Source organism: Babylonia areolata, chromosome 11 (genome assembly GCF_041734735.1).
Source record: "Babylonia areolata isolate BAREFJ2019XMU chromosome 11, ASM4173473v1, whole genome shotgun sequence".
Lineage (NCBI taxonomy): Eukaryota > Metazoa > Mollusca > Gastropoda > Neogastropoda > Buccinidae > Babylonia > Babylonia areolata.
Window position 1 is genome coordinate 7,533,154 of NC_134886.1, and position 15,000 is coordinate 7,548,153.

The 15,000-nt window shown below is 46.7% G+C and overlaps 1 protein-coding gene across 1 annotated transcript in view; it reads right to left on the minus strand.

Annotated features, from left to right (window-relative positions):
* The window catches only part of LOC143287128 (neprilysin-1-like), a 151,195-nt gene that overhangs the window by 126,614 nt on the left and 9,581 nt on the right, over positions 1 to 15,000 (minus strand). The window contains exons 2-4 of the mRNA XM_076595073.1: positions 2,482 to 2,652; positions 2,143 to 2,289; positions 1,596 to 2,085 (exon numbers count right to left, since the gene is read on the minus strand). Of these exons, the coding sequence (XP_076451188.1) occupies positions 1,596 to 2,085; positions 2,143 to 2,289; positions 2,482 to 2,652 (808 nt within the window). The remainder of the gene's footprint in view (positions 1 to 1,595; positions 2,086 to 2,142; positions 2,290 to 2,481; positions 2,653 to 15,000) is intronic.

Sequence of the window (15,000 nt, forward strand, 5' to 3'; positions counted from 1 at the left end):
ACACGAAAATGCTTCTTTTCTAGAAAATTTGTCTGACGCTAGGATTACAGACTTAATGACGCAATCGATGCTGATGATATTGACGTCATAAATGATAAGCTCGCAAACATTCTGATTCAGACGGCAAAAGATACTCTTGGGACATATCAAATTCGTACTTCCAAGACAAAACGCAGAGATAGTTGCAGTTGGTTTGATTCCACATGCAAACGAAGCTGATCCCAATAGGCTATTTTAAAGCTAAACACAGACGGGCGCAATAGCCGAGTGGTTAAAGCGTTGGACTGTCAATCTGAGGGTCCCGGGTTCGAATCACGGTGGGTAAAGGGTGGAGATTTTTACGATCTCCCAGGTCAACATATGTGCAGACCTGCTAGTGCCTGAACCCCCTTCGTGTGTATATGCAAGCAGAAGATCAAATACGCACGTTAAAGATCCTGTAATCCATGTCAGCGTTCGGTGGGTTATGGAAACAAGTATATACCCAACATGCACACCCCCGAAAACGGAGTATGGCTGCCTACATGGCGGGGTAAAAACGGTCATACACGTAAAAGCCCACTCGTGTGCATACGAGTGAACGCAGAAGAAGAAGAAAGCTAAACACAGAAATACAAAAAGGAGATTCTTGTGAAAATAGGGATAGGCGCCAAAGAGTGGCAAAAGTTTTAAGTCCGTTTTAAACAAAGCAGAAACACACAAGAGGACAGGAAAAAGAGGAAGGTCCCCCCCCCCCCAAAAAAAAAAAGCAAGAAAAAATTCGAGGAAAGAGCAACCCCCCCTCCTCCCCCCAAACCCAACCCAACCTGTTCCACAGAAAAAAAGTAGAGGATAGAGCCCCCCTCCCCCGAACACAGAAAAAAACCCAAAAACAACAAGAGAGGCAAGGCCTTCAAGACTCACTTGTGATAAATTACGTCCCCTAGCATTAATTACAGAGTAATTTCCCTTTTTTACTATCTGCACCAAAACGTTTGCAAAATAAATAAAAATTCCACGCTTAGCAAAAGAAGTTCCTGTTTGAACAAAAAATGATAATAATAACTCCTCTTGCTGTTGTGTCAGAATAAGAGGTCAAAGTGCCAAGTTTAGAGAATACAAAAAATATAAATATAACAGTAAATGCAGTTTGCATATAATTAGGCTTCTTTTTTTTTTTTTTTTTTTTTTTTTTGGTGCCCATCCCAGAGGTGCAATATTGTTTTAAACAAGATGACTGGAAAGAACTGAAATTTTCCTATTTTTATGCCAAATTTGGTGTCAACTGACAAAGTATTTGCAGAGAAAATGTCAATGTTAAAGTTTACCACGGACACACACACACACACACACACACACACACAGACAACCGAACACCGGGTTAAAACATAGACTCACTTTGTTTACACAAGTGAGTCAAAAAGCAAGAAAAAATTCGAGGAAAGAGCAACCCCCCCCCCCCCCCCCCCCCCCCCCCCCCCCCACCAAACCTTTCCCACAGAAAAAAAAATTGAAGATAGAGCCCCCCTCCCCCGAACACAGAGAAAAAAAAACAACCCAAAAAACGAAACACAACAAAACACGGAACACCAAAGCAAGGAAGCAGGACCACTCACCTTTGTAGTGAGCGTCCCGCGTGAAGGCCACGACGATGAAGGCCACGCAGGCCACGAACAGCACGCAGATGACGCAGGCCAGGTACCGCTCCCTCAGCGACAGGGGCAGGAGCAGCCTCTCCCTCCGGGCCCCCGACCCTCCTCCCCCTTTTCCTCCACCCCCCGCTCCTCCCCCTCCTCCTCGCGGCTCCTTGTGGAGGAACTGGACGCGGGCGGCGTCGTGGGGGTTGCTGTCCAGGTTGTCGGCCCCTTGGTGGTCCATGGCCAGGAAGAGCTGCTGATCCTTCTCCACCAGAGTGGTGACCACGCCGCCGGCAGAGTTCTTCTTGCTGCTCGCCTTGTTGTCCACCCGAAGCGCGCTTCCGGGGCCTGTGCCCGTGCCCGTGCCCGTGACGGTGCCGGAGCCAGGGCCGGGTGCCCCCGGGGAGGACACGCTGAGGCGGTTGTGGTGGTGGTCCGAGTACTTGCGCAAGATCTGCTGCTGCTCCTCCTGCTCCCTCTCCCGCTGCTGGTGCTGCTGCTGCTGCTTCTCCTTGCCCCCCACCACCTTCACCGTGGACAGCTGGGGCGAGGATAGCGACGGCTGCACGGTGACCAGCGTGGACAGCGAGGGCGAGGAGAGGGGGCGGGGCGGGGGAGGCAGGTGGGGGATGTTGGAGGCCGAGCTGTGGCTGCGCCCGGAGCGCGACGAGCTCTGCAGCAAGGTCAAGGACGAGGAGGAGGAGCGCGGGCGGGTGATGGAGGAGGAGGAGGAGGAGGTGAAGGGTTGTTGTTGTTGGTGGTGGTGTTGTTGTGGTGGTGATGATGATGACGGCGGCTGTGGCGGCGGGGGAGGGGGGATCTGCAGCAGGGAGGACGACCGGAGGGACTCTGCCGAGGGAGACACCGACCCGTTCCTCAGGGGGCCCGATCCCACTTTGGAGCACAGCGGCCGCTGGGAGGGGAACGGGGACGGGGAGGCGGTGGGGGAGGGGACGGGGGAGGGGGAGGTGCTCCGGTGAACACCTGCCGACATGGCCCCAGTGGCTGGCTGGCTGGCTGGCTGGGCGCCTTGCACCTGTAATCAATCAGCGAGTTCCCCCCCAGCCCTGGAGTTAGAGGTGGGAGGAGGAGGGTGGAGGGTGAGGAAGGGGGGGGGGGGGGGAACAACTGTCAACACTGCTCCAAAAAAAACCTCCTCCAACCGACGGTGGGAGGGAGATGGAAGAGCTGCAGCAGAACTCGTGTCGGTGTCTCTTTAACAACGCACACCCCCTTGAGCAACCATGCCAGGTTTCCAATCTGCCTCCCCCGGGGCGCTATCTCTGGCTGTCTTCCCCATCAAAGTGTTCTCAGGGATTGGAAATAAAAAGACAGAATCGTGTTTGGCTTCTCCGAAAAAAAGTTCTCTGTGTGGAAAGGGAGGGAAGTCTGCGGGAAGCGAATGGGGGTGGAAGAGTGGGGTGGGGATGCTGGGTGAGGAAATGGCGTGATGTTTGTAAAGTCTGTGCACAACTACGTCAGGTCTGTGAAAACAAATCTGAAGGAAGCGAATTTCTGTGTGAGCAGAGAGAAGAAGAAGAAGAAGAAGAAAGAAAGTAAATGCTTAGGATGTCTTTTTTTCGTTTATCCTTCTTACAGTACCGTGCGGTGCCACTCACGTGAATGTACACACAGAGAGAAAAAAAAAGCCGGCCCAACTTCTGATTTAACTCACTCAGTACGGCCAGCCCTCTCTTCTCCTCTACACAGACCCCTCGGATGTCCAGTGGGTGTCTGAATGACCCAACCTTTAGCTTCCGTCGTCAGAATTGTGGTATTCTTTGTCAACATTCACCTCTTCAGTATAAGAGCCTTCCTCTTGCAATATTTTGATGATTGTAATTGGGGTGAAACGCTGTTAACGTCGTCTCTTTCGCCGTTCGTATGGAGAGAGTTAAGACCAGGAAAGTGATGTCTCTTCTCTTTTTCCGTCTTTGAGTTCACTTTGGTGTTTTTAATTTACGAATCCGCGAAGTAGGTTAAGTCCCAACAGTGTAATTAATTCACGAACCTCTATGCGATAGGCTTCCTCCAAACTCCTGGGCTCTATACACCAGCATCCTGATTCAGAACACAAGCTGGATACATCCAAGAAACAGGCAATTCTGTCAGTGAACGTCCAAGCCAGTTCTCCAACTGAATGACTTTTATATGTATGTGTGTCGGGAGGAGGGGAGGGGGGGTGGGGGGATAACAGTTGGGAGTTTGACCACTGGCTGAAGGAACACAGGCTGTTAACAAACCATCTCCGATGGTCAGGAAAGCAGAGGTGGGCAGTGTGATTGTCCTTTTCTGTGGACGAGAATCTCTCTTCCGATGCAGTACTCTGCGTTCTGGTCAGGATTAGATGTCGTTCTTCCTCTGTCCAGTCCAGTCCAGTCCAGTCGAAGCTGACGAACAGTCAAAGCAAAACAAAGATGGTGAGCTTGAGTTTGAAATAATTATAATGCAATAATGATAATAATAATAATAATAATTATGATGATGATGATAATAGTAATAATAATAATAATAATGCATCTGATTCTATTTCTGCTTTTCGCTCATCACTAAAAACTCATCTTTTTAAAACCTATCTACAAGTACTCTCAGCTTCCTTGTTCTCCAACACCACCCATGTCAGCTCACTTTGGATGTATGTAGAGTGGGAAAGGGAGAGTGTGAGTGGGGGTGGGGGTGTGGGGTCAGTGGAAGGAGGGATGGTTTTTTTTTAGAAAGAGTGGTCATGAATGTTTTATATAACTTGTAATATTTTTCTTTCGTGTAAAGCGCCCTGAGCTCTTAGAGAGAAAGGGCGCTATATAAATGTACATAATAATAATAATAAATCTACTACTACTACTACTACTACTATTTCTACTAATGACAATGATAATGATAATAATAATAATATGGGACAGTTGAGATAATTATAATGAAAGCGAAATTATACAGAGGATTGATCAATGTGCGCAAGAGGTTTGTGTTCTGCCGGTATCAACACCACACAATACACCACCTCAACAATGTAAAAGAGTACCCTGGTATAGCACGTGCGTAGGCTGTGTGTGTGTGTGTGTGTGTGTGTGTGTGTGTGTGTGTGTGTGTGTGTGTGTGTGTGATTGTGTATGTTTGTGTGTGTGTGTGTGTGATTGAGTGTGTGTGTGTGTGTGTGTGTGTGTGTGTGTGTGTGTGTGTGCGTGTGTGAATGTGCACGTATGTGTGCGCGTGTGTGTGTATACTTGCGTGCGCGCGTGTGGTGTGTGTGTGTGTGTGTGCATATATGAAAGGAAGGAAGGATATTCCCACACAAAGTCAACCAGTTTAATGTTGAAAAGGAGGAGATGGACAAATCAGAAGCTCGAAAACAAAACAAAACAACTTCAAAATGCATGAACATGTATCAGTATCAGTATCAGTAGCTCAAGGAGGCGTCACTGCGTTCGGACAAATCCATATACGCTACACCACATCTGCCAAGCAGATGCCTGACCAGCAGCGTAACCCAACGCGCTTGACTAAGTCAGGCCTTGAGAACATCATGAACATGATTTGGAGACACTTCGTCGAGGAACGTCACAAAGTTCCGTTCCCTTCTCTCTCTTCTCGAAACAAAACTGTCCACACCCCACCCCTGTTTCCGCCATGCCCCTGGACCCACGTGGAAGCGGAAGCGGAAGCAACATGATGGTGTTAGACAGCATCGGATGACGGACAGCCGACACCCCCCCCCCCCCCCCCCCTCCCCCCCCCCCGACACACACACACACCCCCCCTTCCGCCGGAGCACGATAAGACAGGCTTTGTGCTCTGAGTCAACACCGCCACAGTCCCCTCCACACTGAGTGCCCTCCAGTCTGTTTGGGCCAGGGCTCAGTCTGAGCACTGTTTATGCTCTCGGGGGAAAGGGGAAAGGCAAATAAAGGGGGTGTGGGGGGAGGGTGTGAGGTGGAGGAGAGGTAGGGGGTGGATGATGGGTGTGTGTGGCGGGGGAGGGGGAGTGTGTGTGTGTGTGTGCGGGGGGGGGGGGAGCTGGCGGGGGTAGGGGGTTGGGGAAGGGAGCTATGTTTGGATTTGGCTATGAGGACGGGACAGGAGGGAAGGAGGAGTGAAAACAGAAGACAAATAGGACTGTTGCAGGCTGCGTACGACCAAAAAAAAAAAAAAAAAAAAAAAAAAAAATCACCTAAAAAAAGGCGATGTCATAGATTGCGCGCGATGTACCCTAATGATATGGACTGTTGATAACTGGCATGGAAGCTAAAGGCTATGTCATACATTGCGATGTTCCCTCACGATAAGACTGTTGACAACTGGGTTCGGAAGCTAAAGGCTATGTCCCACACAGTGGGATGTTCCCGGACGATAGGACTGTTGACAACTGGGCATGGAAGTTTGATGTTATGTCACATAATACACCCGTACCCGAACGATAGTACTGTTGAGAACTGGGTATGACTATTAAGAATGGAAGTTAACTCTCTCCATACGAACGGCGAAAGAGACGACGTTAACAGCGTTTCACCCCAATTACCACCATCCAAATATTACAAGCGGAAGGCTCTTACACTGAAGAGGTGAATGTTGACAAAGAATACCACAATTCTGACGACGGAAGCTAAAGGTTGGGTCATTGAGACACCCACTGGACATCCGAGGGGTCTGTGTAGAGGAGAAGAGAGGACTGGCCGTACTGAGTGAGTTAAGGGTTTTGTCACACAATACACCGGGACGACAGGACTGCTGAAAACTGGGTATTGAAGGTAAAGGTTATGTCACATTATACACCCGAACAATAGGACTGCTTTAGACCGGGTATGCAAGTTTAAGGTCACATGATACACCCGAACGGTAAGACTGGTGTAAATGTGTATGGACGGTAAATGCAATGTCACATGATACACCCGAACGGTAAGACTGGTGTAAATGTGTATGGACGGTAAATGCAATGTCACATGATGATACACCCGAACAACAAGACTGCTCTAAAACGGCTATGGAAGCTAAACTGCTCTAAACAGGAAGTAAAAGGTTATGTCATATGATACACGCAAATGATATGACTGTTGTAAACTGTGTATGGAAGGTAAAGGGTATGTAACAAAATACAGCCGAACAACAGGACTGCTCTAAACAGAGTATGGAAGCTTAAGGTCTTTTCAGACTATGCGAATCATCCGAACGATACAACTAATGGAGTCTGGGTATGGAAGGCGAAGTCTATGTCAGGCAGTGTGATGCCCTAAACATAGCCTCTGATCTTGAATCCGATCAATAGCCATCGGCGAGTACGAGTTGTTTGCTGCACAAATACTTGCGCATGGGTTTCTGGCACTGAAAGATTCTACATGCTGAACACGAGCTGGGCAACTGATCATGCCGAAAGAGCCACACAAGAGACAGAAGGATGGTTGAATCACAGAAATCATCATTTAATAATGGCAAGTTTTTTTTTCAGTTGGTGTAGAAAGTCCACGTAAACTGACAAATAAAACAACCACATTAAATACCGTTTTTGGGTGTGTTTGTCATGCCATTCACTTGTGGCAAAAACGTGAACGTAACCTAACTCGTCATGCGTTGAAAATTCCTTCCAGAAGCAGTAGACAACTCCCTGCATATCGGGTGTCCCCCCAAAAGTGAACCGTTTTTTGACAAGCATTTTCTCAGTGATAGAGTAACCGAATTCATTGAAAATTTTCACACACTAACCCTAGGGTATCATCAACAAGTCTGCAAAATATCTATAAGTTCGGACGCAAATTATGCGAGTATTGTCACATTGCACAGCTCTGATACTGGATTTTTTTTTTTACATGCTGTTTTGAATTTGACAATACTCGCATAATTTGCGTCCGAACGTTTAGATATTTTGCTGACTTGTTGATGATACCCTTTCTTCAAAGAATTCGGTTTCTCTATCACTGAGAAAATACTTGTCAAAAAGCGGTTCATTTTTTTGGGGACACCCGTTATATCACTGACCTGCATTGTGAACGTACATTCTAACGAAGACAGTTGGGACACATACATACACGCCAATTCGCACAAGTAAGCTTCACCTCTCTACACTCAAGTTAGGTCATAATGTCACCACACCAAACTGGGCGAACACTAAATGTGAGCAGAGGGATGAGCACAGGCATGAAAGTATATCAATGTCAATGTCAGACTCTGGTCATCGCCTGCAGGTTTTCTGACAGAAGCATCAGTTGCAAGTCAATATTCTTCACTTGAACTTGAGATCTTACAGCCGCAGAATATGTCCTGAAACGCCTATCACCTGTCCCCACCTGAAGGGGCTCAGAGAAACCATGTGGCCGATACCAACCCTACTACTGCACACCAAGGTCCATGGCTCTGGACAGGACTTGGAGAGGACGACACCAACCCTACTACTGCACACCAAGTTCCATGGCTCTGGACAGGACTTGGAGAGGACGACACCAACCCTACTACTGCACACCGAGGTCCATAGCTCTGGACAGGACTTGGAGAGGACGACACCAACCCTACTACTGCACACCAAGTTCCATGGCTCTGGACAGGACTTGGAGAGGACGACACCAACCCTACTGCACACCAAGTTCCATGGCTCTGGACAGGACTTGGAGAGGACGACACCAACCCTACTACTGCACACCGAGGTCCATAGCTCCATAGCTCTGGACAGGACTTGGAGAGGACGACACCAACCCTACTACTGCACACCGAGGTCCATGGCTCTGGACAGGACTTGGAGAGGACGACACCAACCCTACTGCACACCAAGGTCCATGGCTCTGGACAGGACTTGGAGAGGACGACACCAACCCTACTACTGCACACCGAGGTCCATAGCTCTGGACAGGACTTGGAGAGGACGACACCAACCCTACTACTGCACACCGAGGTCCATGGCTCTGGACAGGACTTGGAGAGGACGACGTCATTCATCAGACGGGCCGGACTGACACTGTGAAAAGAAGCAGAAGAAGAAGGAGGAGGAGAAGGAGGAGGAGGAGAATAATAAATAGTAGTAGTAGTAGCAGAAGTAGTAGTAGTCGTAGTAGTAGAAGAAGGAGAAGAAGTAGCAGTAGTAGCAACAGCAGCAGCAGTAGAAGTAGTAGTAGTAGTAGAAGACGAAGAAGAAGAAGAAGTAGTAGTAGTAGTAGTAGTAGTAGTAGCAGCAGCAGTAGTAGTAGTAGAAGAAGACGAAGAAAGAGTAGTAGTAGTAGTAGTAGTAGTAGAAGAAGACGAAGGAGAAGTAGATGTTGTATTTGTAGTAGATGTTGTACTAGTAGTAGAAGAAGACGAAAAAGAAGGAGTAGTAGTAGCAGTAGTAATAGTAGTAGTTGAAGAAGAAGACGAAGAAGAAGTAGATGTTGTAGTAGTAGTAGTAGTAGTAGCAGTAGTAGTAGAAGAAAAAGACAGCTGTAGAACCACCAAAACAGTATACTTCCATGCCGAGTCCACCTAGCACAGGTCTTGGGCGCGTCGTTCACTACCCTCTGCGTCAGGCGTTTCGGGCACCGCGTCAGTCGCGTGACGCATTTTCTGACGTGCTTGTTGGTGGACACATTCTCATTACCAAGGAGAGGACGAAGGGCAGCGTTTATGATGCGAGGTTCATATGTTTAACAGACTTCTTCTTCTTCGTTGTTCGTGGGCTGCAACTTCCACGTTAACTGGAACGTGCACGAGTTGGCTTTTACGTGTAAGACCATTTTTTGTTTGTTTGTTTTTTGTTGTTGTTTTTTTACCCCAGCCATACATCGTTTTCGGGGGTGTGCATGCTGGGTGTGCTCTTGTTTCTGCAACCCACCGAACGCTGATGTGGATTACAGGATCTTTAACGTGCGTATTTGATCTGCTCGCATATACACACGAAGGGGGTTCAGGCACAAGCAGGTGCGCACAATTGTTAACCTGGGAGATCGGAAAAAAATCTCCACCCTTTACCCACCAGGTGTCTTACCGAGATTCGAACCCGTGACCCTCAAATTGAAAGTGCAACGCTTTAACCACTCGGCTACTGCGCACGTCGTTTAACAGACATTAACCTATAAAGCACTCTACAATCTAAACGCATCACAATGTAGTGTAACGCAACGTTGTTCAACGCAGAACCACGCAACAGTGCGCGCGTCACACACACACACACACACACACACACCTCTTTACAACTCAAACATCGATCCACTGCCACTTGAAGCCTTTTAGATGTGTTAAAAAAACACATCATGCTGAAAATACTTCAGCACAAAGATCAACCAAACTGAACTTAATCCTTCACGATTCCTGGGTCCTTCGTATTGAGGAGTAAAACCAAACCCTTATGCAGACTGGACCCGTTGATGACTTGACAATAAATGATCTAAACGAAGCAATAACTAAATGCAAGAAAGAATCGGCTCCTGGCCCAGACAAAGTTCGCTGCTCGGACATCAAGGAGCTATCGGAAGAAGACAGAAGCAAACTTTTCAATCTATTTCAAAACAGTTTCCACAATGGACATGTCCCGGAGGACTGGACACACAGCTTCTTAAAACCCATACCAAAACCAGGAAAGGACCATCGTCAGGTAAGCGGCTACCGGATCCTAACCATGCAAAACATTGCTGGAAAGCTCATGGAATGCATGATAGCCAGGAAACTTGCAAGGGATCTTGAACACAGCCACATTCTCCCTTCAAATCAAGGTTACAGAACAGAAGTCCACATGGGAAAATGCAGCTGCTTTTGCATATGAGGTGTATGAAGGATTTCAAAGAAAAGAAGAAACACTAGCAGTAGCAATCGACCTTGAAGATGCCTACAATAAAGTCCAGTTTGCGCACCTCATGGAGCTGCTACTAAGGTATGGAGTAAGTTTGACACTGATAAGATGGATAGCAGCAGCGCTTCAGGAAAGAACCGTCGTCCTACGCCTCAGAGATTGGATGTCTGCACCGTCTAAACTATCCATGGGACTGCCACAAGGGTCTCCGCTCTCTCATGTCCTCTGCAATGTCTACACGAAGGGCCTTGCAGACTTAAACAATGGAATAGCTCGGGTGCTTACTCTTGCGGATGATAGCCTGGTCTTCAAAACTTCGAAAAAAGCTCAGGAAAGAACTAAAGCCGTCCAGAAACAACTAAACAACATTGCTCAATGGTGCAAAGACACAGGATCTTCCATCAATCCAGTGAAAGCCCAAACGTTGCTGTGCACCCTCAACAACAGAACCGCGAGTAAATCACCACCACCTGTGTCATTTGACGGGATTCAGATCAAGAAAACTGAATGCCTACACTACCTAGGAATACACTTCGACAGGATGCTGACCTTCAGAAAACATACGGAAAATACTGTTCTCAAATGCAAAAAGGGCCTTTCAGTCTTAAAAGCAATGGCAACCAAAGGTATTGAACAACGCCACCCCTTCCTGCTATATCAATCACTCGTCCTCAGTGTGATCGACTACGGACTTGGGCTAACAACACCATCTCAAAGCAACCTCCTAAAATTAGAAAGAGTTCAAAATGAAGCTATGAGGCTGATCCTTGGAACAACAAAAGACACGCCCACAGAAACCATGCGATACCTGCTTGACCTTCCTTCAGTGCAGGCCAGAAACAAGTTAGAACAGGTTAAGACCTACTTCAAAGCATTAGAAAACCCTCAAAACACACTGCATGACGCAGTCAAAGAACCAAAAGGCAGCCGTCTTGGACGAGGAAGATCATGGATGGGGCAAGCAGAAGACACAATCCAGCTAGTATGCCGACTACAAGACCTGAAAGAAACAAAAGAATGGGAAAAACCTCAACCATCTATTCAACACAGCCATTTCACCCACTCTAGGAAGACACTGTCGGGAATGGCCAGAGGGAAAAACTGATGCGGAAGTCAAGCTACTCATAGAAGAAAACAGTAAAGAAGAGGACATCATCATATACACAGATGGCTCAGTCACCAAAGACCAGTCCGGTTGGGGATTCACTGCGAAACAAAATGGAAAAACAATTGGGGAAGAGAATGCTGCCTACAAAGTCACGCTAATCCAGAACCCTCAGAGGTTTTGTGTGGGTCATAAAGAAGAAAGATGAACTGAAAAAAAATAATCCTTCATTTAGCACTCTGTTTTAATGAATGTCTAAAACCTTTCACAGACTCTCTTTTTCATAACAGACTGAACAACTAACTACTTATCACTCCTAAATGGGACAAGGTACGCAGCTTACAGCCAAAGGTGCTTTTAACGTTTTCCTCATATGAGCTTGCACACAGATTTTCAAAAGATAGAGGAAATCATTCAAAAATTGGCCCCGGAAGTTACTGAAATTCATTATAACTCACTCAGTACGGCTTGTCCTCTCTTCTACTCTACACAGACCCCTCGGATGTCCAGTGGGTGTCTCAATGATCCAACCTTTAGCTTCCGTCGTCAGAATTGTGGTATTCTTTGTCAACATTCACCTCTTCAGTGTAAGAGCCTTCCGCTTGTAATATTTTGATGGTGGTAATTGGGGAGAAACGCTGTTAACGCCGTCTCTTTCGCCGTTCGTATGGAGAGAGTTAACGTTTTCCATGAGCTTGCACAAAGATTTTCAAAAGATACAGAGGAAATCATTCAAAACTTGGCCCCGGAAGTTACTGAAATTCATTATTTAACGTTTTCCATGAGCTTGCACACAGATTTTCAAAAGATACAGAGGAAATCATTCAAAAATTGGCCCCGGAAGTTACTGAAATTCATTAACTGGTATGTTTCATGCATCTGCATACATGCAGACGGGAACTGCCGAGCACCACTGTCTGTCTTCTTACCTGTCTATCCCTCTCACCTTTTTTCAGTTCGTTTTCGCCCGTTTCACTTTCCGACGTTTTCAAGTCTGTCGTGGCGATGGCTCGACGTAGCAATGGTCCGACAGGGCAATAGACCCGTGTGTCATCATCAGTCTCACACATTTTTCTCTTCTTTCTGTCCGACGTGGCATTGGTCCAACGTTCGATAGTCCGAGAATATGTACAACTGTTTATGACAAAGTGCCTGCTGTTATGGATGTATACACCTCTCTCTCCAACAAAATTGTTCCTTGCGCCTTGGAAATCGTGCAAAACGTGGTGAGTTTAGTTTTGGTGAATCTCTCTCTCTCTCTGAGCCCATACTTCCTCTTCAGAACTCCCCCATCCTCCCTCTCTCTCTCTCTCTCAAGTACAGTAGTCATTGCACACCTGGAAATCGTGCGAAACGTGCTGAATTCACCTGTGAAGCTATCACAGTGTGTGTGTGTGTGTGTGTGTGTGTGTGTGTGTGTGTGGATGAAAACCGATATTCGGCCTTGCACACGTGGAAATCGTGCAAAACGTGGTGAGTTTATCTTGTGAAGCTCTCTCTCTCTCAACGGCAGATGTGTTAGTCGGCCAAAGTGCTAATATATTCACCGTTGGAAAATAAAGATTCATTCATTCATTCATTCTCTCACTCTCTGCTCCCTCTCTCTGTCTGTGCCTTTGCATGTCTGCTCTGCCTCTGTGTGTGTGTGTGTGTGTGTGTGTGTGTGTGTGTGTGTGTGAACTTGTTCCCATTCTCACCCCCCCCCGCCCCTTTCTCTGCCTGTGCCTCTTCATATTTGCTCTGTTTCTGCCTCTGCGTGTGTGTGTGTGTGTGTGTGTGTGTGTGTGTGTGTGTGTGTGTGTGCGCACGCGTGCGCGTGTGCATGTGTGTGTGTGTGTGTGTGTGTGTGTGTGTGTGTGTGTGATCAAAACATCAACCTGGCCAAGAACACTGAATGATTGTTTCAGATTCAGTTTCAAGAGATGTCACACTGAATGATTGTTTCAGATTCAGTTTCAAGAGATGTCACAGAACAGTCAGAGCAAGAGCACCAGATGACAGCTTCGATTTCAGTTTCAAGGAGGTGTCAAAGTGCGTGGAATGATCCTTATACACTACACCACATTTTTTTTTTCTCTCAAGGCCTGACTAAGCGCGTTGGGTTACGCTGCTGGTCAGGCATCTGCCTGGCAGATGTGGTGTAGCGTATATGGATTTGTCCGAACGCAGTGACGCCTCCTTGAGCTACTGAAACTGAAACTGATAATAATAATAATAATAATGGATACTTATATAGCACACTATCCAGAAATCTGCTCTAGGTGCTTTACAAAAACGCTTTTGATAACATAAAACATTATATCTATGTTACATACACACACCAAAATGTGACCACACACACACACACACACACACACACGCACGCACGCACGCGCACACACACACGCACGCACGCACGCACACACACATACTGCATACATACATTTTAACATACATGTGTATCTAACAGCTACCCTAACACATACGCACACATAGGCAGGCACAAACTTACATAAAGACACGCACACACAATACACATTCATATACATGCATGTAGTTGTGGACCTAAATTGAACTTATTGCTGAGGGAAAAGGTGAGTTTTGAGACGAGATTTAAAAGATGCGAGGGAATCAGAATGACGGAGGTTATCAGGGAGCTTGTTCCACGTCTTTGGCGATTGAAAAGAAAACGATCTTTGTCCATAGGTCTTACTTCTGACGTGAGGTATCCTGAGAAGTCGAGTATCAGAGGAAGAACGGAGCTGGCGAGACGGGGTATAGATATGATGTGATATGATATCATATAGATATGATATAGAAACTGATGTGAAAAAAAAAACAAAAAAACAACCACCCAGAAGAAGAACAAATGCCATATCTCCGCCATAAACCCAACACGCTGTTCAGGTTTTGGGAGCCTACCCTTGCTAATTGTATTGTATTGTATTGTATTGTATTGTATTTCTTTTTATCACATCAGATTTCTCTGTGTGAAATTCGGGCTGCTCTCCCCAGGGAGAGCGCGTCGCTACACTACAGCGCCACCCATTTTTTTTTTCCTGCATGCAGTTTTATTTGTTTTTCCTATCGATGTGGATTTTTCTACAGAATTTTGCCAGGAACAACCCTTTTGTTGCCGTGGGTTCTTTTACGTGCGCTAAGTGCATGCTGCACACGGGACCTCGGTTTATCGTCTCATCCGAATGACTAGCGTCCAGACCACCACTCAAGGTCTAGTGGAGGGGGAGAAAATATCGGCGGCTGAACCGTGATTCGAACCAGCGCGCTCAGATTCTCTCGCTTCCTAGGCGGACGCGTTACCTCTAGGCCATCACTTATGAAACATAACCATAGAAAAATGTGGTCACTGTAAAAAGTATTAAAGTGAAGGTACATATAGGGGAAAATTCTGGAACTAAAATGTTGCTTCTGTTGTCTGATGCTCTATAAGCTTCACACAGACTGAGATACCCAACACACGACAGCAATAGCAAAAAGTATACAATATTTTGCTCCTTAACACAGATAAACGCACATATCTTCGAGCTGTCGCTGCAAAGCGT